This window comes from Pleurodeles waltl, chromosome 12 (assembly GCF_031143425.1).
Source record: "Pleurodeles waltl isolate 20211129_DDA chromosome 12, aPleWal1.hap1.20221129, whole genome shotgun sequence".
Lineage (NCBI taxonomy): Eukaryota > Metazoa > Chordata > Amphibia > Caudata > Salamandridae > Pleurodeles > Pleurodeles waltl.
This window is the reverse complement of record NC_090451.1, coordinates 667,345,442-667,369,384: the sequence shown is the minus strand read 5'-3', so window position 1 is coordinate 667,369,384 and position 23,943 is coordinate 667,345,442. Positions and strand designations below refer to the sequence as shown.

Sequence of the window (23,943 nt, the reverse complement as noted above, 5' to 3'; positions counted from 1 at the left end):
ACGAAATAAGCGATTACAAAACCCAGGTTCTAAATAGCTTTTAAGAAGAGGATGCTATTTATACAAAGGGAAGTCTTAAAACACAGCAGTGTGGTTTGTTACTACCAGTGCTTAATTTGTAAATAAAAAGGTGCCAGTGCCCAAAGCACTCCTCTTAAACACATGGCTCCTGCAATTAAATGTGTGAACATGGAATACTGAGGCGGCGTAATCCTGAAGCCATCTCGGGCCTCTTCAATCCCTATAAAGCCACTCCTTGCCCCTTCAGCTCACTCTTGCAGCTTTCTACTTTCTCCCTTTGTGACGCTTTTTCATTTTCCCTTCATCCGTCTTTTCCATATGTGTCTTGCTGGCAGCAAATGCTTGAGGCCAAAGTATAAGCCCCGGCCCTCAGCACCGGAAACAAGAACAAATTAACCACTGGTTACTACCATTACCTAGCTGGATGGAAGAAAATCAGGCTGAGACTAGGCCTCCCTGATATCCGAATTTCAGGGGAATTACATCACATCTTTAAAATAACAAGCTAAGGCCGGAATATACTGTTTTTGTAACAACTCCTTTTTGCATATTATATATTTAAATATCTATCATTGGAAATTCTGAAAATCTGGCATGGAAGCTTCCTTTATCGATACACTCCTATAAATATATATGGAAAACGTCACTTACCCAGTGTACATCTGTTCGTGGCATGTTGCGCTGCAGATTCACATGCTGTGCACTGTTCCTGCCATCTAGTGTTGGGCTCGGAGTGTTACAAGTTGGTTTTCTTCGAAGAAGTCTTTGAGTCACAGGACCGAGTGACCCCTCCCTTTCGGCTCCATTGCGCATGGGCGTCGACCCCATCTTAGATTGTTTTTCCGCAAAGGGTGAGGTAGGAGTTGTTGAAGTAAGGATACTAGAGGTGCCCATGCAATGGAGTAGATATGTATGTACATAGTGTGTAGTAAAGTAATATTTATTTACATATTTACAATTTACATGCAACTAAAACGGCTACAGGCTCCGGGGGAGGTGGGAGGGCGCATGTGAATCTGCAGCGCAACATGCCACGAACAGATGTACACTGGGTAAGTTACATTTTCCGTTCTATGGCATGTGTAGCTGCAGATACACATGCTGTGCATAGACTACAAAGCAGTAATCTCCCCAAAAGCGGTGGTTAGCCTGTAGGAGTTGAAGTTGTCTGAAATAAAGTTCTTAGTACAGCCTGTCCTACTGTGGCTTGTTGTGTTGCTAACACAGCTACATAGTAATGCTTAGTAAATGTATGGGGCGTAGACCAGGTGGCTGCTTTACAAATCTCGGTCATTGGTATATTACCAAGAAAAGCCATTGTGGCGCCTTTCTTTCTAGTGGAGTGTGCCCTTGAAGTAATGGGTAATTCTCTTTTAGCTTTAAGGTAGCAGGTCTGAATGCATTTGACTATCCATCTGGCTAAGCCCTGTTTGGATATAGGGTTACCTGCATGCTGTTTTTGGAAAGCTACGAACAATTGTTTTGTTTTACAAAATTGTTTTGTTCTGTCAATGTAATACATTAGCGCTCTTTTTATGTCTAATGTATGCAATGCCCTTTCTGCTACTGAGTCTGGCTGTGGAAAGAAGACTGGAAGTTCCACAGTTTGGTATAGATGAAACGGTGATAGGACCTTTGGTAAGAATTGTGGATTTGTACGGAGAACCACTTTATGTTTATGTATTTGTATAAAGGGTTCTTGAATAGTAAACGCCTGTATTTTGCTAACTCTTCGAAGTGAAGTGATGGCTATTAGAAAGGCTACTTTCCAAGTCAAAAATTGTATTTGACAAGAATGCATGGGTTCAAATGGTGGGCCCATGAATCGTGTTAATACAATATTAAGACTCCACGAAGGTACTGGTGGTGTCCTTGGGGGTATGATTCTTTTTTAGTCCTTCCATAAAGGCTTTAATAACTGGGATTCTAAAAAGCTATTTTGAATGTTTAATCAGCAGATATTGCCGTGAGATTGATTTTAATGGAAGAGAAGGCTAGATTGGACTTTTGTAAGTGTAGTAAATAACTTACAATGTTTTGTGTGGAGGAGTTTAATGGCATAATTTGATTAGCCTGGCAGTAGCAGACAAACCTTTTCCATTTGTTTTCTTGCTTGTTTAATGACCTTCATACACTCTTTGGAAAGGTTTAAATATCCAAATTCTAAGACTTCAAGTGCCAGATTGCTAGGTTGAGCGATGCTGGATTCGGGTGTCTGATCTGTTGGTTGTGTTAACGGATCTGGTCTGTTTGGTAGTTTGATGTGGGGTACCACAGATAGGTCCAACAGTGTGGTGTACCAGGGTTGGCGTGCCCACGTTGGTGCTATAAGTATTAGTTTGAGTTTGTTTTGACTCAGTTTGTTGACCAGATAAGGAATGAGCGGGAGAGGGGGAAAAGCGTAAGCAAATATCCCTGACCAGCTGATCCATAGAGCATTGCCCTTGGACTGAGGATGTGGGTATCTGGATGCAAAGTTTTGGCATTTTGCATTTTCTTTTGTTGCAAACAGATCTATGTTTGGTGTCCCCCAGTGGTGGAAGTGATGTTGTAGAATCTGGGGATGTATTTCCCACTCGTGAGTTTGCTGGTGATCCCTACTGAGATTGTCGGCTAACTGATTGTGAATGCCTGGTATATATTGTGCTATTAAGCGAATGTTGTTGTGAATTGCCCAACGCCAAATTTCTTGTGCTAAGAGACACAGCTGTGACGAGTGTGTTCCCCCCTGTTTGTTTAGATAATACATTGTTGTCATATTGTTTGTTTTGACAAGAATGTGTTTGTGGGCTAGAAGGGGTTGAAAGGCTTTTAGTGCTAGAAAGACTGCTAACAGTTCTAAGTGATTTATGTGGAGTTGTTTTTGTTGACTGTCCCTTTGACCTTGTATACTGTGATTGTTGAGGTGTGCTCCCCACCCAATCATGGATGCGTCTGTTGTGATAATGGCTGAGGCACTGGGTCTTGAAAAGGCCGCCCCTTGTTTAAATTTACATGGTTCCACCATTGAAGCGAAGAGTGTGTTTGATGGTCTGTCAACACTAGAACTTGAAGTTGACCCTGTGCCTGCGTCCATTGTTTTGCTAGGCACTGTTGTAAGGGCTGCATGTTTAGCCTTGCGTTTGGGACAATAGCTATGCATGAGGACATCATGCCTAGTAGTTTCATCACAAACCTGACCGTGTAGTGTTAGTTTGGTTGCATGCTTGATTTAATATTTTAAAACGACTGAACTCTTTGTGGACTTGGAGTGGCAGTTGCTCTTTGTGTGTCGAGTGTTGCTCCCAAGTATTGTTGTATTTGGGATGGTTGTAAATGAGATTTTTGGTAATTTATAGAAAACCCTAGCTTGTGTAGAGTATCTATTACGTATTGCGTGTGAACGTGACATTGTCGTTGAGTGTTGGCTTTTATTAGCCAATCGTCTAGATATGGGAATACGTGCATGTGATGTCTCCTTATATGAGCTGCTACTACAGCTTGGCATTTTGTAAATACCCTGGGGGCTGTTATTCCGAACGGCAACACCTTGAATTGGTAATGTTTGCCTTGTATTACAAACCTGAGGTATTTCCTGTGAGATTGATGAATGGGTATGTGAAAATACGCATCCTTGAGATCCAGTGTTGTCATGTATTCCCCTTGTTTTAGTAAGGGGACTACGTCCTGAAGTGCTACCATGTGGAAATGATCTGATTTGATGAAGAGATTCAGTGTTCTGAGATCTAAGATAGGCTTTAACGTTTTGTCTTTTTTTGGGATAAGGAAATACAGGGAGTAAACGCCTGTTCCTTTCTGGTGATAGGGTACTAGCTCTATGGCTTGTTTTGCTAGCAGTGCTTGGACCTCTATTTGTAATAGGTCTAAGTGTTGAGACATTTTGTGCGGTTTTGGGGGAACATCTGGAGGGAATGTTGTGAACTCTATGCAGTAACCATGTTGGATAATTGATAGGACCCAAGTGTCTGGTAATGTGTGTCCAATTGTGGTTGTATTTGGTTAATCTCCCCCCCCACCGGTGATATGTTTTGGGGAAGTGTGACATTGAAGTCACTGCTTGCTAGGGCCTGGCTTGGCAGGCTGGAATTTCCCTCTTCATCTTGGGAACTGTCCTCTGTAGGAACCACGAAACCCCCCTCTCTGGTACTGAGACTGGTAGGTGGGTTTTGTTTGGGAGGTGGATGGTTCTGATGGCAGTTGTCTAAACCCTCCCCTAAACAGTGGTTTCCTAAATGTCCCTCTGTATTGCGAGGAGTAGAGCGCGCCCATGGCTTTGGCCGTGTCTGTGTCTTTTTTAATTTTTTCGATTGCGGTATCTACTTCCGGCCCAAATAGCTGACGTTGATTAAACGGCATTTTCAATTCGCCTGTTGTATCTCTGGTTTAAACCCAGAACTTCGCAGCCATGCATGCCTTCTAATTGTTACTGCTGTATTGACAGTCCGTGCCGCTGTATCAGCAGAGTCTAGGGCAGACCGGATCTGGTTGTTTGATATGGCCTGTCCTTCTTCGACCACTTGTTGGGCACGTTTTTGGTGTTCTTTGGGCAAGTGCTGGATGATGTCTTGCATCTCGTCCCAGTGCGCCCTGTTGTAGCGGGCAAGTAGGGCTTGTGAGTTGGCAATTCGCCACTGATTGGCTGCTTCTGATGCCACCCTTTTCCCTGCTGCGTCGAATTTTCGACTTTCCTTATCAGGGGGTGGCGCATCTCCTGAAGATTGTGAATTTGCCCGTTTCCTTGCAGCCCCCACAACCACTGAGTTCAGAGGGAGCTTTTGAGTAATAAACACTGGGTCTGACAGGGCGGTTTATATTTCTTTTCGATCCTTGGCGTGATGGCTCTCCCTTTTACAGGTTCTTGGAAGACCTGTTGTGCGTGTTTAAGCAAGCCCGGTAACATTGGTAAACTTTGGTACGATGCATGCATGGATGCCAGAGTGTTAAACAGGAAGTCATCCTCCACCAGTTCCGAGTGCATTGTTACGTTGTGGAATGTTGCTGCTCTGGCCAGTACCTGCGTGTAGGACATACTGTCCTCTGGCGGTGAAGGTTTTGTTGGATAACACTCTGGGCTGTTGTCCGATATAGGTGGGTCGTATGGATCCCATGGGTACGCATCATCTTGAGTCATCCCAGTATGTGTGGGTGACTGTGCTATCGGTGTACCCACTGGTGACAGCTGTGGTGATTGCAGTGGGGATGTTTGTGGTGAGAAATGTGGTGGTGGTGACTTTTCTCTAACCACTTTGGCTTTTGGTTGCATCTCAGTCTCGTGAAAAGACAGTTTTCTTTTTGACTTGAGCGGAGGGATGGTTTGTATCTTCCCTGTGTCTTTCTGGATTTGTATCCTTTGCTGTGTTTGGTCATGTTCTTCTAAATCCAGTTCCTGCTCAAATCTGTGCCTTTCTTTGAGCTGCAGAGAAATCCCTTGTTCTTCAGTGTAGGAAGAACGTTTTGGCTCCGAAGCCGTTTTTTTGGGTACCGAAATTTCCATCGCTATTGTCTTTTTCGGTTCCAATAAGCTCTTTTGAGGTTTGTTCGACTCGATTACTCGATGCCGACTCTTTTCGGTGCCGGTTTCTCGACTGGAGTCGGAAGTCTTCGGCAAATCTTTGGCCTTTTTCGGTGCCGATGTTACTTGGTCACCTTCTTTTCTATGGGTTGAGCCATGGCCTTCTGGCAGTGGCGTCCCCGTGGCCTTTAGTTTTTTGGTGTGACCTTAGGTGTGGGACGGGGCAGGTGTACTCACTTTTTGCGCCGCCAAAGGTCGATCACCATCGGATTCATCAGAGTCCGATCCCTGAATGGATATCCGCATCTCTTCTTCCTCGACGTTGAGATGTTGTTTCGGCTTTGTGCCATCTGTAGTCGTCTTGCGCGTCGATCCCTTAAGGTCTTCTTGGATCGAAACGCTCGGCAGGCCTCACAAGTATCCTCTCTGTGTTCGGGCGATAAACACAGGTTACAGACCCTATGCTGGTCTGTAAAAGGATACTTGGCGTGACACTTGGGACAGAAACGGAAGGGGGTCGAGTCCATTAGTCTTCGACGACAGGTGTGGTCGGGCCGACCAGGCCTTGGTGAAGTGCGGAAGCCCCGAAGGGCCGCCGAAGCGGTCTTGTTGTCGGTGCCGATGTGATGAAACTAAACCGGTACCGAGCGTAAACAATACCGACGAATTTCGATGATTTTCTAAGTTTCCAGATTTGAATTACGGAGCGAAGAGGAACACGTTCGAACCCGATGGCGGAAAGAAAACAATCTAAGATGGATTCGACGCCCATGCGCAATGTAGCCGAAAGGGAGGAGTCACTCAGTCCTGTGACTCGAAAATACTTCTTCAAAGAAAAACAACTTGTAACACTCCTAGCCCAACACTAGATGGCAGGAACAGTGCACAGCATGCGTACCTGCAGCTACACATGCCATCGAACATATATATATACACACACACATATATATAACTATACACAATGATGGAGTCTCCATTCGATTTAGTTTTTAGCGTATGCTTTGATGTGCCAAATATGCACAAAATGTGCCTGCATCAAGAGAGTTTCCAGCTGTACCCTATAAAATCGAAGCAAGACGAGAACAAACATAAAAGTATTGTAATATCAAGCAATTTTTATGAATTCTACAATATGGTCCTTGGGTTAAAAAATACGAAGTTACAAAATAGGCAGAAAATTGATTGGATGAAAGTGATGATATTGGATAATTGCACATGGGAGGTGCAATATCCTCTACTTTGGCTAGGGGAACTACATGAGACTGGGGAGCGACGAAACTTCAGTGTCTACAGTGAATAGTGTTTCATCATAAGCGATCCTGCTGCACGGAAAAGATGAACAATGTGAATGAAACAGAAATACAGAGTTATGACATGAGTGACACATGAGATACATAAATATACATTAAAAAATACAGGTTCGCTGATGTGGACAGGACACACATGACAATGTTGTATGAGAACATGCACGAGAACATGTAGATCGACAAAGCAAGCACAATACGAGCAGCATATCACAGTGCACTACGCGGAGAGCCAGGTTATATTTTTTTTACTCTCTAGGGACAGTCTAGCTATTTTATCTATGGTCACAGTGTGGCCAGTCCCATTATCTTTTGTATGGGCTCTTTGGGAAAATCCAAGCTAACCTACCTTTGGACAAATATATATGAACACTAAGCTGACAGTCAAGTTATTTATAGCAATAGAACTACGTGGAAACTATCCTGACAGCAAACTAAGGCCAACTAAGTGGACACCACGTCAACAACTGTGCTATCTATGGCTAACCATGTGGAAAGGCACACTATGTGAGTTGCGTCCATCCATGTACAGTCTTGGTGGACAGCCATGTTATTTTATCTTTGGCTATCTATGTAGTTACATTATCTATGGCCAACCATGAAGATGGTTTGTAGAGAGCCATGTTATCTGTGGCCAACCATGTAGGCTCTATGGTGAAAACCATATTATACTATTGTGGCCATCCATGTAGACAATGTATAAAGTTGTGTAATATTATATATGAACTTCTATATAGACTATGTGTAGAGCCATGTGATGTTCTCTTAGGACAGCCATGCAGTCTGCGTAAAAAGTCATTTATATTATCTATGGCCATCCATGTAGACTACACATGTACAGGAATCTTCTGTGAACTATGGTCAACTGCACGGCACAATACAGGTAGCCATGTCATTCTGCCTACATGTAATCCACGGCCAGCCATGCCATTTTATATTTGTAACAATAGCCAGATAGCAATATTATCCTAACACAGGGAACTATCATCTTTTTCATGGGACAGTCCATAATATATTTTCTCCTGTCTATAATATCTTATCTCCATAATATCTTATCTCCAGACCAAGTGGGACTTACAGGTTCTCTCTCTGCCCCAGAGAAACAGACGTGCTCTATTATTTCTGGGCATCATGGGACAGTCATGTACTGAATATTATGGTGATTTTAAACTAGTCCCTAGACATCATACTATGATGCTAACCTGGGTTCTATCATGGCACTCATTCCATTTACCCCCTCGATCTATCACGTTGCCATAGGTGGACAGCCAGGTTACCTTTGTCCAGTAAGAAACCTCACTTTCTTTTTAACTCCAGTCACTCACTGGTGAATCGCCATTTTAGGCACTATAAAGACCTCCACGTTAGCTTACTTCCGTGAGCTGTGTACTATGGGGTCAAGCCAAACATCTTTGCAACCTCCAGGAACAGCTGTACTACCCTATTACAGAGCACTATTGTGGCCGCTGTGGCGCGGCCATGTTGTCTTAGTGGATTCTTGCAGCGTTACATGCTATCTCTCCGATGCTCAAGCCTACATTACCCTTAAGACTCAATATTAGTAGAAGATGGAGAAGTATTCTCCTCAGAGACACAGAGGAATCATGTGCTTCTGACTGACGTTGCAGCCGTTACAATTGTTAGATTTAGCAGCAGCAAACCTATGGTGCTAGAAACGGCAGGCAGGAGACCAGGGTTTGCCACAGAAGAAAGGATGTCAGGACAGGTAGCAGAAGCATCTACAAAGCATGGTGTAAGTATTAATGACACAGACAGCCGGGGCGGTGGCCAATATAAACCCGCTTACCCTGAGTTTTCACAGCTATCCGCAGGGTAGACAGCGGATTCCCAAAGGCAGGGAGGTCGTCGTGGGCGGCGCCTGTCTGGGAATGACCTGTGCCCCTTGGGAATGGCGCCGTGCTGGTGATGGCGGGAGCAGAGGCGCGAGTGGGTGGAGCCTCACCTATGTTACCAGCAACAAACAGATGATCAGGGTATAGACAATTAAAGCAAGATGAGAATAAAGAGTTCACTGGAGGGTTTGAGGACCAACGAAGTGAGTGGGGCATAGAAGTTTCCTCCATCACTTAATGCAGTGCTGTGCTGATGCAGATCAGTCACCGGCGTTAGCAGTGACCGACAGTAGCAGGAGACCGTTCTCCTTTTACCAGAAAGTACAAGCCAGATATAGAAAGAAATAACCATGGTATCAAGACTTCAGAGGTCTTGACAACTTACTTCTTGTCCCCATTCTGCCAGTCGGAGACTCACCAGAGGGTCTGGCAACCCCCCCCCACCGCTAAAAGCAGCACTTCTGTGGGGTGTTTGATGATCAATGCGGGATGAAACTGGCACTACTGTTGTAAACCATGTATTTATTCTGTGTATGTACTGTGCATGCATAGTGAGAAAACTGATCACAACACCATATAGATATATTTATATATAAATTATATTTATTTAGATATACACACACACACAGCCATATAATATACACACACACACACATACATATATATGCACTTACACAAATACAGTACAGAGCTGTACCAATGATAGTTCATTCGGGCATTATATATTAAAACAAAGCCACAGTGTGTCCTTGGCCCTGATATTTTTCTTGCTGTCATAGAGGTGAGCAGGGGTTATTTCCTACTTAGTGACAATCTACAATAGAATATTATGAGTGATCAGTTCGGAGTACAGTGTTTTGTGTTTGTTCATTAGTTGTTAAAAAAAAGCATGGGATCACTAAAGTAGGTGTACCAACAGGACCTTCATGAATTTGGCTACCTATTAATTTCTTTCTTTCTTTTTCACCTCCAGGAGCCACACCTTTCCAATACAGACGCATATTGATTGATCAGTTGACTTAATATATGTAATTTCACAAGTAGTGGCTAAGGGATCATAGGAGGGTTCACACAAGAAGCGGAACCCTCACACATCCATACAATTAGGCTATAACCTTCCCAAATCCAAGCATTTCTGAGTCTGCCACAAAATCAGACAACTTTCCCTCTAAGGACACCAGCTACTGTCTCCAAAAAAGGCCTTTGTCCTCCCACTACCCTTTGTCAGTGTTAGTCTCAGAAGTCAAACCCACCTTGGCTTTTCTTGGAATTAATTTACTTCACCGGGTTTGCCTCTCCCTTATTATCAAAACCATACACCAGGAGCAGTAACTACACCAACATCTCCAGGTGAACAAGAGAAATGGATACCATGCTAAGGAAGATGAATGAAGTGATCATACATTTTGGAAGTGCCTCAGATGGCAACGCCACCACTTTTTTCTCTTATATTTTTTAAGTAGGTATATCAACAGTCATGTTCCGGCTATAATTTGATAAACGCAGTCAAAAACAATGCATTGGTACAGTCGTGTTATCAGCAGTAAACAGTGCATTTCTGTTATTTGTAATTCCTGGTAGTGCTTTTGGGGGCACTTTCCATTCTCTTCTGAGCTCCTTACTACTGAAGGAAGACAAGGTGCTCCAATTAATTAATTGATTTCTTATATCTGATTACAAGTTTGCTACCCAACGGTCTCTTGTTGTGGGTCTTAAGGACTACCAAAACATAAGGCTTTTTTCAAACATTCAAGTGATAAGCACTGCTGACAGATGGAATGAAGGTACTCCAGAAGAAGGCCTATGATAAAAAAATGTTGTTCCCACCCTTAAGGTTTGAGTTTAAGCATGGATGCAATCGCTAACAATATGCCTCCAGCCATAGCGCTCTCTCTGGTGGATACCTTACAATTCTAGAGCTCGGGATCGTAGTGTGATTCAAAGGGACAATATGTCTGCTGGAAAATTGAAAGGAAACCTTGCCGAGTCACACTTTGCCATTAGTGTTTAACTATAGTAGTAATTATAAATCTAATTTGGATGGACATCAAAAATAATAATTTTATTGAATTATAAAAAATAAAAAAAAATGCAAGAAGGCCCTGAAGAAGCAAATAATGGAATTGCGAAACATGTGTTGTCCACTAAGGCGCATGGACACATGATTTAATGAGCAGTTAGAACGAGTGAGTCTTGCTGACATACATGAATAAATGCAGTCAAATGGGGCTTCAATAAATAAACTAAACATTATACCTTTTTTAAACTTTTGACTCAGAATGTGAATTTATACATATTTTGCACTGCTCGCAAATATCTTATTACGACGGTGCTATACTAAGGATACACTTATACATAAGATTTTGTACCGTGAGAATTTTTTTATTTTTTTTAGTTAGACCACTCTTATTCCTGCCGCTGTTCTTTTGTTGAAGGTAATCACATTTGTACGATAGAAGGCCTGCTTATATGGTACTACACTAGTTCATTTTGGAACGGACCAGAGCCCCTATAATGAAAATGTCACTTACCCAGTGTACATCTGTTTGTGGCATTAGTCGCTGCAGATTCACATGTTTCGCACAGTCCGCTGCCTGGTGTTGGGCTCGGAGTATTACAAGTTGTTTTTCTTCGAAGAAGTCTTTTTTGGTCACGGGACCGAAGGACTCCTCCCTCTTCGGCTCCATCGCGCATGGGCGTCGACTCCATCTTAGATTGTTTTCCCCGCAGAGGGTGAGGATGGAGTTGTTTGCTATAAATAGTGCCCATGCAATGGAGTGAATACGTATGTACATAAAAAGTGTATAATAATTATTTACAAATGTACAAATGTTTAAGATTTAAGATCTACTTCTAAACGGCTACAGGCTTCCCGGGGAGGCGGGAGGGCACATGTGAATCTGCAGCGACTAATGCCACGAACAGATGTACACTGGGTAAGTGACATTTTCAGTTCGATGGCATATGTTGCTGCAGATACACATGTTTCGCATAGACTATAAAGCAGTTACCTCCCCTAAAAGCGGTGGTTTAGCCTGTAGGAGTTGAAGTAGTTTGGAATAATGTTCTTAGTACAGCTTGGCCCACTGTAGCTTGTTGTGCATTTAGTACGTCTACACAGTAGTGTTTAGTAAATGTATGAGGCGTAGACCAGGTTGCAGCCTTACATATTTCGCTCATAGGAATGTTTCCTAGAAAGGCCATTGTAGCACCTTTCTTTCTGGTTGAGTGTGCCTTTGGTGTAATAGGCAATTCTCTTTTGGCTTTAAGATAGCATGTTTGAATACATCTGACTATCCATCTAGCAATGCCTTGTTTAGAGATTGGATTTCCTATGTGTGGTTTTTGAAAAGCTATGAACAGTTGTTTTGTTTTCCTGATTAGCTTTGTTCTGTCAATGTAGTACATTAGTGCTCTTTTGATGTCTAATGTATGTAGTGCCCTTTCAGCCACGGAATCTGGTTGTGGGAAGAACACTGGCAATTCTACTGTTTGATTTAAATGGAATGGTGAGATTACTTTTGGTAGAAATTTTGGATTTGTTCTTAGAACTATTTTATTTTTGTGTATTTGAATAAATGGTTCTTGTATGGTAAATGCCTGTATTTCACTTACTCTTCTGAGGGATGTGATTGCAATGAGAAATGCGACTTTCCAGGTTAGATATTGCATTTCACAGGAATGATTGGGTTCGAAAGGTGGACCCATGAGTCTTGTTAAGACGATGTTAAGGTTCCATGAAGGAACTGGTGGTGTTCTTGGTGGTATAATTCTTTTTAGCCCTTCCATGAATGCTTTAATAACTGGTATTCTAAATAGAGACGATGAATGAGTAGTTTGTAGGTAAGCAGATATTGCTGCGAGGTGTATTTTTATAGATGAAAAAGCGAGATTCGCTTTTTGCAAATGTAGTAAGTATCCCACTATGTCCTTTGTAGAGGCATGCAATGGTTGGATTTGATTGGTATGGCAGTAGCAAACAAATCTTTTCCACTTAGATGCATAGCAGTGTCTAGTGGAAGCTTTTCTAGCTTGTTTTATGACCTCCATGCATTCTTGTGTGAGGTCTAAGTGTCCGAATTCTAGGATTTCAGGAGCCAAATTGCCAGATTCAATGATGCTGGGTTTGGATGCCTGATCTGTTGTTTGTGTTGTGTTAACAGATCTGGTCTGTTGGGTAGTTTGACATGCGGTACTAGTGAAAGGTCTAGTAGAGTTGTATACCAAGGTTGTCTTGCCCATGTGGGTGCTATCAGTATGAGTTTGAGTTGGTTTTGACTCAACTTGTTTACTAGATATGGAAGGAGAGGGAGAGGGGGAAAAGCGTATGCAAATATCCCTGACCAACTCATCCATAGAGCATTGCCTTGTGATTCGCGGTGTGGGTACCTGGATGCGAAGTTTTGGCATTTTGCGTTTTCTTTTGTTGCGAACAAATCTATCTGGGGTGTTCCCCAAATTTGAAAGTACTTGTTCAGAACTTGGGGGTGAATTTCCCATTCGTGGACTTGTTGGTGGTCTCGCGAAAGGTTGTCTGCTAGTTGGTTTTGGATCCCTGGAATAAATTGTGCTATAAGGCGAATGTTGTTGTGAATCGCCCACTGCCATATTTTTTGTGTTAGGAGGCACAATTGTGTTGAGTGTGTTCCTCCTTGTTTGTTTAAGTAATACATTGTTGTCATGTTGTCTGTTTTGACAAGAATGTATTTGTGTGTTATTATGGGTTGAAAGGCTTTTTACGCTAGAAATACTGCTAACAGTTCTAGGTAATTGATATGAAATTTTGTTTGGTGTACATCCCATTGTCCTTGAATGCTGTGGTGATTGAGGTGTGCTCCCCACCCTGTCATGGAAGCATCTGTTGTTATAACGTATTGAGGCACTGGGTCCTGAAATGTCCGCCCTTTGTTTAAATTGTTGCTGTTCCACCATAGAAGCGAGAGGTATGTTTGGCGGTCTACCAACACCAGATCTTGAAGTTGACCCTGTGCCTGTGACCATTGTGATGCTAGGCACTGTTGTAAGGGTCGCATGTGTAGTCTTGCGTTTGGGACAATGGCTATGCATGATGACATCATGCCTAGAAGTTTTAGCACAAATTTTGCTTGTATCTTTTGGTTTGGAAACATAGCACTTATTACCTTGTGGAATGCTTGCACTCTTTGTGGACTTGGAGTGGCAATTCCCTTTGATGTGTTGATGGTTGCTCCTAGATATTGTTGTGTCTGACACGGTTCGAGGTGTGATTTTGTATAGTTGATGGAGAAACCCAGTTTGTGAAGGGTTTGTATGACATATGTGGTGTCGTTTGTGCACTTTTTTACTGTGTTGGTCTTGATTAGCCAATCGTCCAGGTAAGGAAACACATGTATCTGTTGTCTCCTGATATGTGCTGCTACTACTGCTAGACATTTTGTGAACACTCTTGGTGCAGTTGTTATTCCGAATGGCAACACTTTGAATTGGTAATGTATTCCTTTGAATACGAACCTTAGGTACTTTCTGTGAGAAGGGTGTATCGGTATATGAAAGTACGCATCTTTTAGGTCTAATGTGGTCATGTAATCTTGCTGTTTGAGCAGTGGAATGATGTCTTGTAGTGTGACCATGTGAAAGTGGTCCGATATGATGTAGGTATTTAGTGTCCTGAGATATAATATTGGTCTTAATGTTTTGTCTTTTTTTGGAATTAGAAAGTACAGGGAGTAAACTCCTGTGTTTTTTTGTTGTACTGGTACTAACTTTATTGCATCCTTTTGCAGTAGTGCTTGAACTTCTAGTCCTAAAAGTTCTAAATGTTGTGGTGACATTTTGCGTGTTTTTGGAGGGATGTTTGGTGGGAATTTGTGGAATTCTATGCAATAGCCATGTTGGATTATTGCTAATACCCAATTGTCTGTTGTAATCTGCTGCTAAGATTGGTAGAATTGGCTTAGGCCCCCACTGGTGTTGAGTGAAGGGGTTGTGTGACTTGAAAGTCACTGTTTAGGTGGAGGTGTTTTTGGAGTCTGGAATCTTCCCCTACTCCTTGGGAATTGACCCCCTCTATATCCCCTGAAACCTCCCCTTTGGAATGAACCCTGATATGGTGTGGTTCTTGTTTGTTGGCTGGTGGTGTCTGTGGGTTGGCCACGAAACCCCCCTCTAAATGGAGTTTTTCTAAAAGAGCCTCTGCTATGCGGGGAGTAGAGTGCGCCCATGGCTTTGGCCGTGTCTGTGTCCTTTTTACGTTTTTCAATGGCTGTGTCCACTTCAGGGCCAAAAAGTTGTTTCTCGTTGAAGGGCATATTAAGGACAGCCTGCTGGATTTCAGGTTTGAAGCCTGAAGTGCGGAGCCAAGCGTGTCTCCTTATGGTGACAGCAGTGTTGACTGTTCTCGCTGCAGTATCGGCTGCGTCCAGTGAAGAGCGGATTTGATTGTTTGAGATCGTTTGTCCCTCTTCAACTATTTGCTGCGCCCTTTTTTGGTATTCCTGGGGAAGATGGTCTACGAGAAGTTGCATCTCATCCCAGTGTGCGCGGTCATATCTGTCCAGCAGCGCTTGAGAATTTGCGATGCGCCACTGGTTGGCTGCCTGTGATGCTACTCTTTTTCCTGCCGCATCAAATTTTCTGCTTTCTTTGTCCGGAGGTGGGGCGTCGCTAGATGTATGGGAATTTGCTCTCTTGCGAGCTGCCCCTACTACTACGGAGTCAGGTGGTAACTGCAAAGTAATAAACACTGGGTCTGTGGGTGGTGGTTTGTATTTCTTATCCACCCTTGGGGTGATGGCTCTTGATTTTACGGGCTCTTCAAAAATTTGTTTTGCGTGCCGTAACATCCCTGGTAGCATTGGGAGACATTGATATTGGCTATGTGTAGCCGAGAGGGTGTTAAATAAAAAATCATCCTCTATAGGATCGGAATGCAGTTGGACATTGTGGAATTCTGCAGCCCTAGCCACCAGTTGCGAGTATGAGGTACTGTCCTCTGGCGGTGACGGCTTTGTGGGGTATGACTCGGGATCATTGTCCGGCACTGGGGTGTCATACAGGTCCCAAGCGTCTTGATCCTGATCGTCATGACTTATGGTAGTTTGCGCTGGTGAGTGCATTTGTGGCGGTGTTTGTGCCGGCGATGCCTGTGGAGGAGAGGGCGGAGGCGTGACTTTTTTAACCACTTTGGCTTGTGGTTGTGTGTCATCCTTTGGAAGTCCGATCTTTCTTTTCCTCATGATTGGGGGAAGGGTTGATATCTTCCCTGTATCTTGCTGGATGCACAGTCTCTTTTGTGTGTAGTCCGATTCTACACTTTGGAGCTCTTGTCCAAATTTGTGCATTTGGCCACTTAGTCCTTGTTCCTCTGAGTAGGATGAAGGTGTGGTATTTTTCGGCGCCGAGAGAGAATGTTTTTTCGGTTTCGGCACCGACAGAATTTTTGTTCCTTTCGGCACGGATTCTCGGTGCCGATGTCTTTCGGTGCCGGTATCTTGTTTTTGTCTCTCGGAGCCGCTTTCTCGGCTCCGAGGTTGCTCCATGGCGGTCCCTCGACCGGAGTCGGGTGTCTTCGCTATGGGCGTGCCCTTTTTCGGCCCCTTCGACGGGTCGCCTGATTTATGGGTCGAGCCATGGCCTGTTGGCAGTGGCGTCCCCTGGGCTTTTGGTTTGTCGATGGGTTTACTTTTCGACGTCTTACTCACAGTTTGTTGCTGTTGGTCGACGTCGGAGTCTCCGGATTCTGATTCCGGAACCGAGAATGTTTCCTCTTCGTCGTCGAAACGTTGTTTTGTCGACGTGGACGCCATTTGGTGACGCCTGGCTCTTCGGTCCCGGAGTGTTTTTCTGGACCGGAAGGCTCGACAGGCTTCACAGGTATCCTCCTTGTGCTCGGGGGACAAGCACAAGTTACAGACCAAGTGCTGATCTGTATAAGGATACTTACTGTGACATTTTGGGCAGAAACGAAACGGGGTCCGTTCCATCGGCTTCGATGTCGCACGCGGTCGGGCCGACCAGGCCCCGATGGGGGATCGAAACTGCCCCAAAGTCTTCCGATGATCGGTGTCGATGTACCTAACTATCCCGATACCGAACGGAACAATACCGACGCTTTCTTCCGAGATTCTGACTAACTTTCCGAACCGAAACACGGAGCGAAAAGTAATACGTCCGAACCCGACAGCGGAAAAAAACAATCTAAGATGGAGTCGACGCCCATGCGCAATGGAGCCGAAGAGGGAGGAGTCCTTCGGTCCCGTGACCAAAAAAGACTTCTTCGAAGAAAAACAACTTGTAATACTCCGAGCCCAACACCAGGCAGCGGACTGTGCGAAACATGTGTATCTGCAGCAACATATGCCATCGAACCTAAGGTTCTGTGTTTCTGAACTATAGGGGGCATTAAAGGATGAAGTAGATGATACTGATGTTAACAACTTCTTACCACTGTGCTGATCTGGCTATTTAGTGAGAGATCAGCTTCAAAAGTGAAACCTACATATTTTATGTGCTTCACTAGCTAAAGGTTTCGACTGGAGATACCAGGAGTTGGAATGGGTGATCATTTAGGGGGCAATATAGAATACGGCGGAGAGGCTACTCCGTCACAACGGTGACAGATATCCCGTCCGCCGAAATCTAAATCCTATTATATTCATTGGGATTTAGATTTCGGCAGATGGAATATCTGCGACTGTTGTGACGGAGTAACTCATCCGCTGAGTACTAAATCAGGCCCTTAGTTCACAATTTAGTTCCACTAATATTCGACTGTAAGCTAGAGGGAGTACAAGTTCATTCACACTCACTTTCTGCATAAGTTTTTAGAGGTCAATATGGTTGATTAGTGAAGATGAGTCAATCCAGTGTGTTGTTTAGAAATGCTTTGCATTGATTAATGGGAAAAGAAAATTGTGGACAGTCCAGCCAGAGGTGTTGCTGTGTAGCATGTGAATGGATCTGGCTTACTGTGTTCTCCTTAGGTAAAGGTTTGTTCATTGTTCGTCCCAACAGGACTTTTTTTGTTTAGCAACATTGCTAGCTGCTTTTACGACCTCATTTCAATCGTGTGCATGCGTGGTATATATTTAAGGTACCTTGTTTTTAAACTTTTGATAATGAATATTAATGTGGAGATAGGGGTGTGCTCCTTAAGAGGGCAAAGCATAGCCAACTATATGGTTTTGGGCTACAATATTGGCATGACTTAGCCAGGGCGTCTAGTTAAAATATTTTGGAGTAAAGCAAATTATAAATGTATGCTCTGCTGAACTGTAGTTAAAGTTGGGAGTACAGTAACATACCTATGACTGTATGGCACAACAACAAAGCATGCTAACTGCATATGAAATAGTCTGTTGGATAGGAGACTGTCTCATACGTTTCGTTGGGATAGTTGTAAGTGGTTGTTGGAGTGTGAACGATGAACTCTGCACACAATGCACCCTTTGCAGTAGATAAACACATCATATGGAAATCAGATAAGATGTGGTAAGCAATACCATGTATATTTCTTGTGATTCACTGCTGGTCATTTCTTTTATCTGCACATAAAACAATATTTCAAAGCAGAAGAAACAAGGTAAATATTAAAGAACTAAATTCTGCCTTACACCTCTGCAAAAATAAATGAGAGGCAGGCCTAGTTACTTTGCACTCCTACACAGGAATTCAATTAATCCAGCCCTACTGCTTATAGAAGCTGTATGGCACTTGTGCACACTGTCCATAAAAAGTACTATTTATGGTTTTACATACATTAAGCCCAGCCAGAGGGCACAGGGAGATTATGTGATTTGCCCAGAGTTGCAAGATATTGAAGTACGACCAGGATTGGAGTCTGGTTCTCCTGTTCGAATGTTAGCAGCTCTAGCAGGAAGGCCAGATATCCCTAAACATCACATTAAGCTACAAGACTTCCCAACAGAAGAACAGACATTGAACGTGGCACACGTCGGTATGATTGTGGAGGTTATTGAAATAGCGGGGGTAGGAAGGGACGCCATAACAGGCACTCTACATCCAGCTGTGAATATCACACAGCAGCCCTGTGAGGTGATCTTTCAGACACCTCATCTTCAACACAAACCTGGGCACAGCAAATGGCCCTATCGCGCACCGAGAGACCCCGCTGGCAAGTTAATGAGGTTTTTCCTTGTTCACTTCTTGTGATGCAGGTGGGCAGTCACTATGTTTCCTAGGACCACTTTGGAGCACAGAGCAGGAAGGTGGTTTACTGGAGACGTCCAATGTTGTGCTCACTCCTTATGTGGTTTGCCTCTCACACTGACATTATCATTACTGTTAACAGGTTAGAAACAATGGGTAAACTCCAGTAGATAAGGTGACAAACAGAAAAATAAATGTTTGAACCAAATTTAGTGCAAACAAAAACTAGCAACGAAAAAATATAATCACTATCCCTTAGCTATCAGTGGGTCAGGATTTAGAATTGGCCAAATTCACAACTCCTGAATGGCTGTGTATTGTGGCTTAGCTTACTAATTAGCTCACTGGCAGAACCCAGAGATTCCGCCTCCCCCATTCCGCTCGGAGGCCACCAAAATCATCTGCGGTGTACCCCAGGGTTCGTCCCTCAGCCCGACCTCTTCAACATCTACATGACCCCGCTCGCTAACATCGCCCGATCCCACAACATCATCTCATATGCTGATGACAACCAGCTGATCCTCTCCCTCACCAAAGACTCCTCCAAGACCAACCTCCACAAAGGAATGAAGGCCATCGCCGAATGGCTGAATAACAGCTGCCTCAAACTCAATGCAGACAAGACGGAAGTCCTCATCTTCGGCTCCACCCCTTCGCATTGGATGACTCCTGGTGGCCTGCCACTCTCGGACCCGCTCAGACTCCCATTGACCACGCACGCAACCTAGGATTCATTCTGGACTCCTCATTATCCACGACCCAGCAAGACCCTGCTTTAACACCCTCCGCATGCTCCGAAAGATCTACAAATGGATCCCCACCGAAACCAGAAGAACAGTCGCCCAAGCCCTCGTAAGCAGCAAACTGGACTATGGCAATGCCCTCTACGCAGGAACCACAGCCAAACTCCAGAAGAGGCTGCAACACATCCAGAACGCCTCTGACGTCTCATCCTGGATATTCCCAGCCACTGCCACATGAAAGGCCATCTGAGAGACCTGCACTGGCTCCCAGTCAACAAGAGAATCACCTTCAAACTCCTCACCCACGCTCACAAAGCACTGCACAGCACCGGACCAGAATACCTCAACAGACAGCTCTCCTACACCCCGACCCAGCATCTCCGCTTCACCTACCTCGACCTCGCAACCGTCCCGTGCATCCGCAGAACTACAACCCGCGGCAGATCATTCTTGCACCTTGCCACCAAGATGTGGGACACTCTTACCACCCCACCTGCGTCAGACCAAAGACCTCCTTACCTTCAGGAGACTTCTCAAGACCTGGCTGTTCGAACAGCACCACCCCCCCACCTCAGCGCCTTGAGACCCTCGCGGGGGAGTAATGCGCTTTACAAATTCCTGATTGATTGATTGAATCTGAAATCCCCAATAAGGCATCTCAGTAAGTGGCCATGCAGATCATTGAATAATGATGTCTGATTGGTTCCTGATAAGAGGCATTAGAAGACACTCATTGGATGATGAGACATGCAAGTGTCTCTTCCGCCAATCACACATTTTTTAAACAAGCTGACTTTTTTCCATGTCCGGGGTCACCATGTTATGATGAAATGTCTTCCACACATTGGGAGAAAAAGCTGAATGTTTCAGAGACATTTTATTTTTTGTTTTGCAAGGAAAACACTCTACGTTGTATAGTGCAAAAGACTAACCAATGTCAACATCATGACATGGTGGACCACCTGTCACTCAGTGGAAAAAAAAAACATGGTCTAGTCAGTTACCTTTAAACATGGCAAGCATGCCAAAGTTCGGTCAATTGCCTGTCCAACAACCATTAATGCCCTCTCAGTACACAAACAGTACATGCAGGCTTTGTCTTAGGCATATACGTTACTACAATTGCTGCAGACTAGCAGTCTGCGCTTTAGAGCAGCAATAAGGATTTAACATTCACAGCTCACCTAAATAACAAACACAATTGTCCCCTGTTCTTATTTGCATGTTCTTCTAGGACAAAGGTTTCAGGTGAGAGAAGGTTCCATGCAAAAGCTCAGAAACCCAGGACGTTGAGACAGGCAGGGGCGTCGATAAGCATGGTCCCCTGCCTGACAGATTCAATCTTGCATAGACAGGAAGGGTTGCAGACATGCAGGTATTCAGTCGTACGAAGACAGGTTACACACAGATTCAAGCAAGTGCCAGGATGGCATGCAAGGGAACACAGGAAGGCAAAGTCCAGATCAAAAAGGGGGATCTAAAAACTGGAAAACAGGAAAAGTGGAAAATAAAAACAGTGGGATTGCAGGATCAGGAGGTTTCGGAAGCCACGGATCTTCCATGCATATGCCCACAGTACGGAGCCTCATTGTAACTTTAATAAACTTCTGTAACCTATTTCTTTTAATAAATTACCATGTAGATAGTGACTACAGTTCTAAGAAAATACAGTTTGTCTGCTTCCTGCACTACATGGACACAAGCCCATAGGTCTCCCCATTTCCTTCAGAACAGGACTCAAGCCAATTACATCTGTTTACTGCATGAAAGGACTGAAGTCCATCGAGCCAGTCCATATCAAGGGTTCAAAGCGCTCCAGTTTGACCTGGTCCTGTAGATAAGGAACTTGGCCCATCCAAACTGCCCACTTCATTCAGATTAGTACATCCAGCCCGAGTGTTGGTTTTTCTGAGTAAGGACCCATGCCCACCTATTCTGCCTACATGCTGCAGAGAATACCATAAACCAGCCCTACTCTGGCTGCTTCCTCCATATAATGCTTGCCTGGTTGAACAGTTGGTGCCCACTACACTATACCGTTAGATCAGACAATTCCCTAGGGATTAAGGCTCCCACTTTTAAGCTGTCTGTTCTATTCCAGTCTTCTGTAATACTAGAGACATGGGCGTAGGAAGTGTGGGGGACGCGGGGGATATGTCCCCCCCAGATTTTGGAGTGGGGGGGACACGGGGGACAAGGGTGGGGGGGACAAGGGGACAGAAGAATTTTCCCTTCTGTTCTGTAATTCGCAGGGCCATTAGCGCTGCGTGAAAGCGCTACCTATACTGGCCCTGCACTTGACCTGTGACCTGCCTCCAGGACACTTGCCCTCTGCCCTTTTGTTGTGCTGCAGCACACAAGGGATTCCTTCTCACCTTGCCGCCACAGCTGCCTGCAGTCTGCACTTCTGAGAACAAAGGGAGAAGAGAGGCCCTTTGTTGATTGCTGTCTGCATCCCGTCCCTCCTGAGCCCTACCCTTCCCTTGAAAATCGAACCCTGAAGACAGCAGCAAGATTTGAGAAGGTAAAGAGGTTTGGGTAATCAAATAAAGTATTGCCAAGTAACTCCCTTTCTTTTTAAATCCAATGCTGTGTTGCAGAGTATCTCCCTTTCTAAAAACAGTGTTGTTGAGTTACTGTGAGATATAAGCCGGGCAGGCTTTAGCGCGCTGGTGGCACCCTGTGCAGCAATGTTTGTTAGGGCACCCGTTTCTGTCACCTCTCTCTCACTCTCTTCTCTCCTCTGTCTCCAGCTTGCCTGCCCCAGAGCTAATTATTTTCCCCTAAGTTGACATCCTGCCTCCCCAACATTTCGGTCCCCTGTCTCTCCCTCAGCCTTCCTGGTATTTGTGAAAGCCCGCTCTAAAGGCCAAGGGCTGTCTGTAAATCTCATTTCCTGCCAATGGCCTGTGGATGGAAGCCAGCACTGGGGCAGCTCACAGGCTTTGCAGGACTTCACAGGCTGTGGTGGTACAGAGCCTGGCACTGCTGGATAGACGGCAGAGAGACTAGCACACAGCACGGGTCCCAGGAAGAACCAGATGGCTTGAGAGATGGACAGGGCTAGGTAAGGCAGCAGGGCCAGCTCTAGGGCGATGCAACCGGTGCTGCTGCACCGGGTGCTGACTTAGGATGGGGGTGCTGTGATTGCAAGTATATTCTGAATTTAAAAGCACCTGTTGGGTGTTCCTTGCCATCAACAGTTTTCAGGCAACAATAAAAATCTCAAGATAATTCCGGTGATTAACGGTCTTCCTGAAGAGAGATTGAAGTTTTGTCTAGTCGGAGTTTTGACTCATCATAACGTACAGGGTTACTATGCCTGCTACAAAGAACGTCTACATGCAGATCACAAAGTCTATATAATGTGAATAGGTCAGTGGGTTACTGCTTTTGTCAGTCAGTTGCAGGAAAGTACCCTCTTTTTGGCATGGTTACCCCACTTTTGACTGTGTTCACTGGGATCCTGCTAACCAGGACCCCAGTGCTCTCTCCCATTAAATTTGGTTGTTTGGACCACACACACCCCACATTTGGCGTACTGGTGCCCCTTATAAGTCCCTAGTATATGGTACCCAGGGCATTGGGGGACCAGGGGTTCCCCATGGGCTGCAGCATGTATTATGCCACCCATAGGAGCCCATGTAAACCATGTCTGGAGGCCTGCCATTGCAGCCTGCGTGAAAAGGTGCATGCACCCTTTCACTTCAGGTCACTCTAAGTCACCTCTATGGCAGGCCCTCCTAGCCAGAGGGCAGGGTGCAAGTACCTGTGTGTGAGAGGTGCCCCCACGAACTCCAGCTACATTTTCCTGGACCTCGTGAGTGCGGGGACGCCATTTTACGAGTGTACTGGACATAGGTCACTCCCTCTGTCCAGCTACATAATGGCAACTCAGAACCTGGGCATGTTTGGTAACAAACATGTCAGAATCATACCCCAATCCTATTGTCAGTATTGTTTGTATGATTCCATGCACTTTGGGGGCTCCTTAGAGGATCCCCAGCATTGCTCCTAACAGCTTTCTAGGGTTTTCCGGGCAGCCCATGCTGCTGCCACCCCTCAGACAGATTTCTGCCCTCCTTTTCCTGCTTGAGCAGCTCATGCCCAGGAAGGCAGAACAAAGGATTTCCTTTGGAAGAGGCAGGCAACACCCTCTCCATTTGGAAATAGGTGTTACAAGGGTTGGGAGGGGTACCCTCGCCAAGCTAATGGTATGCTCTGAAGGGCCTCCTTGCATAAACCAGTCTGTACCAGTTCAGGGACCTCAGCCCCTACTCTGGTGTGAAACTGGACAATGGAAATGGGTGTAACCACTCCCCTGTCCATCACCACCCCAGGGGTGGTGCCTGGAGCTCCTCCAG

At 44.8% G+C, this 23,943-nt stretch overlaps 1 protein-coding gene and 1 long non-coding RNA gene across 8 annotated transcripts in view; one reads left to right on the top strand and one right to left on the bottom strand.

Moving 5' to 3' along the window:
- The window catches only part of SEMA6C (semaphorin 6C), a 269,991-nt gene that overhangs the window by 17,028 nt on the left and 229,020 nt on the right, over positions 1 to 23,943 (bottom strand). For 3 of the 5 annotated variants that reach the window (XM_069218491.1, XM_069218493.1, XM_069218492.1), the window contains one exon: positions 8,645 to 8,800. The exons of the other annotated variants lie outside the window; for them this stretch is intronic. In XM_069218491.1, coding sequence (XP_069074592.1) covers positions 8,645 to 8,800 — 156 coding nt within the window. The remainder of the gene's footprint in view (positions 1 to 8,644; positions 8,801 to 23,943) is intronic. 5 annotated transcript variants of the gene reach the window in all.
- Positions 1 to 23,943, top strand: part of LOC138268645 (uncharacterized) — a 210,069-nt gene that overhangs the window by 77,068 nt on the left and 109,058 nt on the right. The window lies entirely within an intron of this gene.